Source organism: Triticum aestivum, chromosome 1B, assembly GCF_018294505.1.
Source record: "Triticum aestivum cultivar Chinese Spring chromosome 1B, IWGSC CS RefSeq v2.1, whole genome shotgun sequence".
In the NCBI taxonomy this organism is placed as follows: Eukaryota; Viridiplantae; Streptophyta; class Magnoliopsida; order Poales; family Poaceae; genus Triticum; species Triticum aestivum.
In genome coordinates, this window is record NC_057795.1 from 53,655,866 (window position 1) to 53,660,842 (window position 4,977).

General features: G+C 48.5%; 1 protein-coding gene across 1 annotated transcript; it reads right to left on the bottom strand.

Moving 5' to 3' along the window:
* Positions 1-448: 448 nt before the first annotated feature.
* LOC123086337 (non-specific lipid transfer protein GPI-anchored 5) lies at positions 449-1,339 on the bottom strand. Its single transcript, XM_044508093.1, has 2 exons — positions 845-1,339; positions 449-757 (listed from the first exon to the last, which is right to left on the bottom strand). Exons 1-2 carry the CDS (start codon positions 1,227-1,229, stop codon positions 588-590), a joined length of 555 nt encoding a protein of 184 aa, XP_044364028.1. The 5' UTR covers positions 1,230-1,339; the 3' UTR covers positions 449-587.
* Positions 1,340-4,977: the final 3,638 nt, after the last annotated feature.

Below are 4,977 nucleotides of genomic sequence, written 5' to 3' on the forward strand. Positions count from 1 at the left end.
TTTTATTTGTGCACAATTACACGAAGTGGTGTAATTCTGAAAGGCTTGAATAGGAAGTTAGATATTCCAAACATCTATTATTTGTTCCTCTGACCAGTTTTATTACTACATGGGTGATGGAAAAGAACATCACAATTTTCAACAGAGTTATCGAACGATTTTACATGAAACACACATGTTCAAATGTGCCCTGCAATTTTTGTCCGAAAATAAGGTGTTAGCTGCAGGCCGCCTCTGTATCCGTTGAATACACATCCAATGAATGATGCACACACAACTCAACAAGACCGTGCATCATTCTGGTACTTAAGCTTTTCGCAAAAATAAAATAAAATAAATTCCAGTTTAGTACTTAAGCGGCACGTTCCTTGCATGAAGGGCAGAATTTGTAGAGAGCAATAACCACAAGATCGAAAATTCCCAAGCCCGGTTCTAGAAATCGATAATATAAGAGAAGTAGTAATGTTTATTATTGGAAAAGCAACAATGAATCAAGCAGATAAGCTCACGGTACAACAAATGGAATCGGCCATGGATCACATTCACATGTATGCGCGCCAATTCGATCCTCGGACCCCAGTATAATCTCAAATGGAATCACTACCGACTGACAAGAAGAAGAAGAGACCCGTCGATCCGTCAGTCATGGCGGACACGGCGTAGACCGCCGCCACGATGAACCCGGCGACGATGCCGGCCGAGCTCCGGAGCGACGCGCTGCCGCTCCCCACATCGGCCGTCGGCGTCGACTTGGACCCTGCGCGTGCGTCCAACAAAACGTCGGTCAGTACCACAGTTCAGACCCACCAACTTTCACCAACCACTTTGATTAATCATTAATTACCTGCTCCGGAGGATGTTGGCGTCTGTCCCGCCGGCGCGCCGGAGGACGGCGACGTGGTGGGGGCGGAGGCGCAGTTGCTGAGCGGCGGCGTCTTGACGCCGCACTGGTCGGGGAGGCCGAGGGCACGGGTCTTGTTGACGGCGCCGAGCCCGAGTGCGGCGGGGTCGGCGTTGAGCGCGACGCAGAGGCACTCCGGCTTGGAGCTCACCACGGTGGCGAGCTGCGAGCAGCACGACTTGGACGGCGCCGTCTCGTTCCCCGTGATGTAGTTGAGGCAGGGCGACATGCCGATCAGCGTCTGCGTGCACCCGCTCGTCGACTGCGCCGACGCGCCGCCGGCCAGGACCGCCGCCACGACCAGCATGGTCACCGCCCTCGCCGCCATTCCTCGCTCCGCTTCCTTCCTTGAACAACTTACACCGTCAGGATGGATAGCTGCTGCTGCTGTCTGTGGGTGGTGGTTGCCTTGGTTTGTGCCTGTCGTTCTTGTGATCGATCCGTGATTGATTTATATATAGGTGGAGTGGTTCAGAGTTGATGGGGAAGGTGGCAGCGAGCAGGAGGAAGAAGACACGACACGATCGATCATAGATCGGTGGTTTGGTTAGCGTTGGTGAGCAGAAATTTCCTACCCTTGAAAAGAAAACGCGGGCTATCAACAACTACGTTCAGCTTTTGACGCGGCCTTGTTGGGTAGTACGTAGAATCATTCAGCTTTTGACGCCAGGTGGCTCGGCTTTGGTGTTTGGCGTGTTTGAAGAGATTAGCAACGGTATGCCGCTGTGTGACTGTGACATGTTTTTCGTATGGCTAGGTAGTAATAACCGTTGTGATTGGGCAAGGAAAATTTGGATCTTTACTCTTGATGGATAGCAGGGGAAATAATATAAATTGCTTCCAGAAACCTGCGCTTCTGTGAAGATTGAGCAAGTGCTTCGGTTCTTGGACCATAGAAGGAAAAATGGCACGACGTGTCCTTTTTTATTTTTTTAATTTGTGGTCTGTGACACAGGAAGGAAGAAGAACAAGGAAAATAAAATGACGTATGCTCTTACTTTGGGTTACCCTCTGATCCAAAATAAACGTTGTGGTTTTAGTTTGGATTGGAGGGAGTAGATAATTTCCCGCGCTGCTTTTTTTTCCTGTGCATGTTGGGATGCAAACTCTTTTTAAGGGATTTTCATTTTCATGCCCTTCGTTTCTTAGTTCTACTCAGTTTTCCCAACCCTCTTACTTGTGCTCATTTTTGCCCCGCTCTGTTTAGCTGAACCTCACATATGGTCAAATGCAACATTTTCGTTGGGTCAACCCCTTTGACCGTTTCATGCATGACTGTGAGAATTCGACATGTGTTCCACTGTAAAGTACGGCCACATCAGTCAACCGACTGTTGCTCGTCTGGCCGATTCCAGCAATGGCTAGACAATATCTTGGCCTCTACCGTTAGCTGGTGCTCGTGTGTGTTGAGTGGCGGCGTCAGGGTGGCCGGGGGTGGGCGGAAACAAAGGCAGTGGGTGAGTAACATCGTGACGGAGTTTGATGTTTGTAGGCAACAAAGCTACATCATGGATTCAAATGATTTTTTGTGCTGGTGTTGTTCTACAGCTTCTGGCTGTGCAGTTTGACACGGTCATGTGAACAAATGGTCACCGGAGCGTCTTCATGAGCTCATGCTGGATCAGCAAAGGGTGGTTGCGATTAATGGCACTACGACAAGAAAATGTTGAAAGGGAGCTCACGTCTGTAGGCGATGAATCGACGACGGCGTCCTAGGCTACAGACAGCGAAGAAGGCGACGATGGCGGCGATTCAGGGCGTCCGGCCTAGCGATCTTCGTCGTATTGGTTAGCGATGGCGAGACAGAGCTAACGGACACAGCGGTGAGGCGAGGAGAGCACAATGTCTACGCTGGTTGATGTCAGCGCGGCCATGGCATTCTCGGTCATGGTTGGACAGCGAGCAAGAGGAGGGGATAGTTCTGGATAGTAGATAGGTTTGAACTACTTGTATCGTGCTTGTCTCTTGGCGTATAGTTGGGGACAAAGAAGGCCTCAAAGGCGCGAAGCAGGCTGTTGGGTAACGCGGTAATTAAAAAAAAATCCTACGATCACGCAAGATCTGTCTAGGTGATGCATAGCAACGAGAGGGAGAGTGTGTCCACGTACTCTCGTACACCAAAAGTGGAAGCGTTAAGTAACACGATTGATGTAGTCGAACGTCTTCGCGATCCAACCGATCAAGTACCGAACGCACGACACCTTCGCGATCTTCACACGTTCAGCTCGGTGACGTCCCTCGAACTCTAGATCCAGCTGAGGCCGAGGGAGAGTTCCGTCAGCACGATGGTGTGGTGACGGTGATGATGAAGTTACCAGCGCAGGGCTTCACCTAAGCACTACGATGATATGACCAAGATGGAAAACTGTGGAGGGGGGCACCGCACACGGTTAAAGATCAACTTGTGTGTCTATGGGGTGCCCCCTCCCCCATATATAAAGGAGGAGAGGGGAGGCCGACCGGCCCTCCTTGGCGCGCCCCCAAGAGGGGAATCCTACTAGGACTCCAAGTCCTAGTAGGTTTCCACCAAAAGGAGAGAGGGGGAAGGAAGGAGAGGGAGTGGGAGAAGGAAAGGGGGGCGCCACCCCCCTTCCTAGTCCAATTCGGACTCAAGGGGAAGGGGGCACGCGGCCTGCCCTGGCCGCCCCTCTCTCTCTCCACTAAGGGCCATCTAGGCCCATTGGTTCCCCCGGGGTTTCCGATAACCCCCCGGCACTCCGGTTTTATCCAAAACTTCTCCGGAACACTTCCGGTGTCCGAACATAGCCGTCCAATATATCAATCTTTATGTCTCGACCATTTCGAGACTCCTCGTCATGTCCGTGATCTCATCCTGGACTCCGAATAACCTTTGGTACATCAAAACACATAAAATCATAATACCAATCGCCATCGAGCGTTAAGCGTACAGACCCCACGGGTTCGAGAACTATGTAGACATGACCGAGACACGTCTCCGGTCAATAACCAATAGCGAACCCTGTATGCTCATATTGGTTCCTACATATTCTACGAAGATCTTTATTGGTCAAACCGCATAACAACATATGTTGTTCCCTTTGTCATCGGTATGTTACTTGCCCGAGATTTGATCGTTGGTATCATCATACCTAGTTCAATCTCGTTACCGGCAAGTCTCTTTACTTGTTCCATAATACTTCATCCCGCCACTAACTCATTAGTCACAATGCCTGCAAGGCTTATAGTGATGCGTATTACAGTGAGGGCCCAAAGGTACCTCTCCGAAACACCTTCGGAGACACCTGTAGAGCACCCTACAAACACCTTCGGAGACACCTGTAGAGCACCTTTATAATCCTAATCTCAATCTATGCCAACCCTACAAACACCTTCGGAGACACCTGTAGAGCACCTTTATAATCACCCATTTACGTTGTGACGTTTGGTAGCACACAAAGTGTTCCTCCGGTATTCGGGAGTTGCATAATCTCATAGTCTGAGGAACATGTATAAGTCTAAGTCATGAAGAGAGCAGTAGCAATGAAACTATAACGATCATAATACTAAGCTAACGGATGGGTCATATCCATCACATCATTCTCCTAATGATGTGATCCCGTTCATCAAATGACAATACATGTCTATGGTTAGGAAACATAACCATCTTTGATTAACAAGCTAGTCAAGTAGAGGCATACTAGGGACACTATGTTTTGTCTATGTATTCACACATGTACTAAGTTTTCGGTTAATACAATTCTAGCATGAATAATAAATATTTATCATGAAATAAGGAAATAAATAATAACTTTATTATTGCCTCTAGGGCATATTTCTAATCTCAATCTATGCCAACCCTACAAACACCTTCGGAGACACCTGTAGAGCACCTTTATAATCACCCATTTACGTTGTGACGTTTGGTAGCACACAAAGTGTTCCTCCGGTATTCGGGAGTTGCATAATCTCATAGTCTGAGGAACATGTATAAGTCTAAGTCATGAAGAGAGCAGTAGCAATGAAACTATAACGATCATAATACTAAGCTAACGGATGGGTCATATCCATCACATCATTCTCCTAATGATGTGATCCCGTTCATCAAATGACAATAC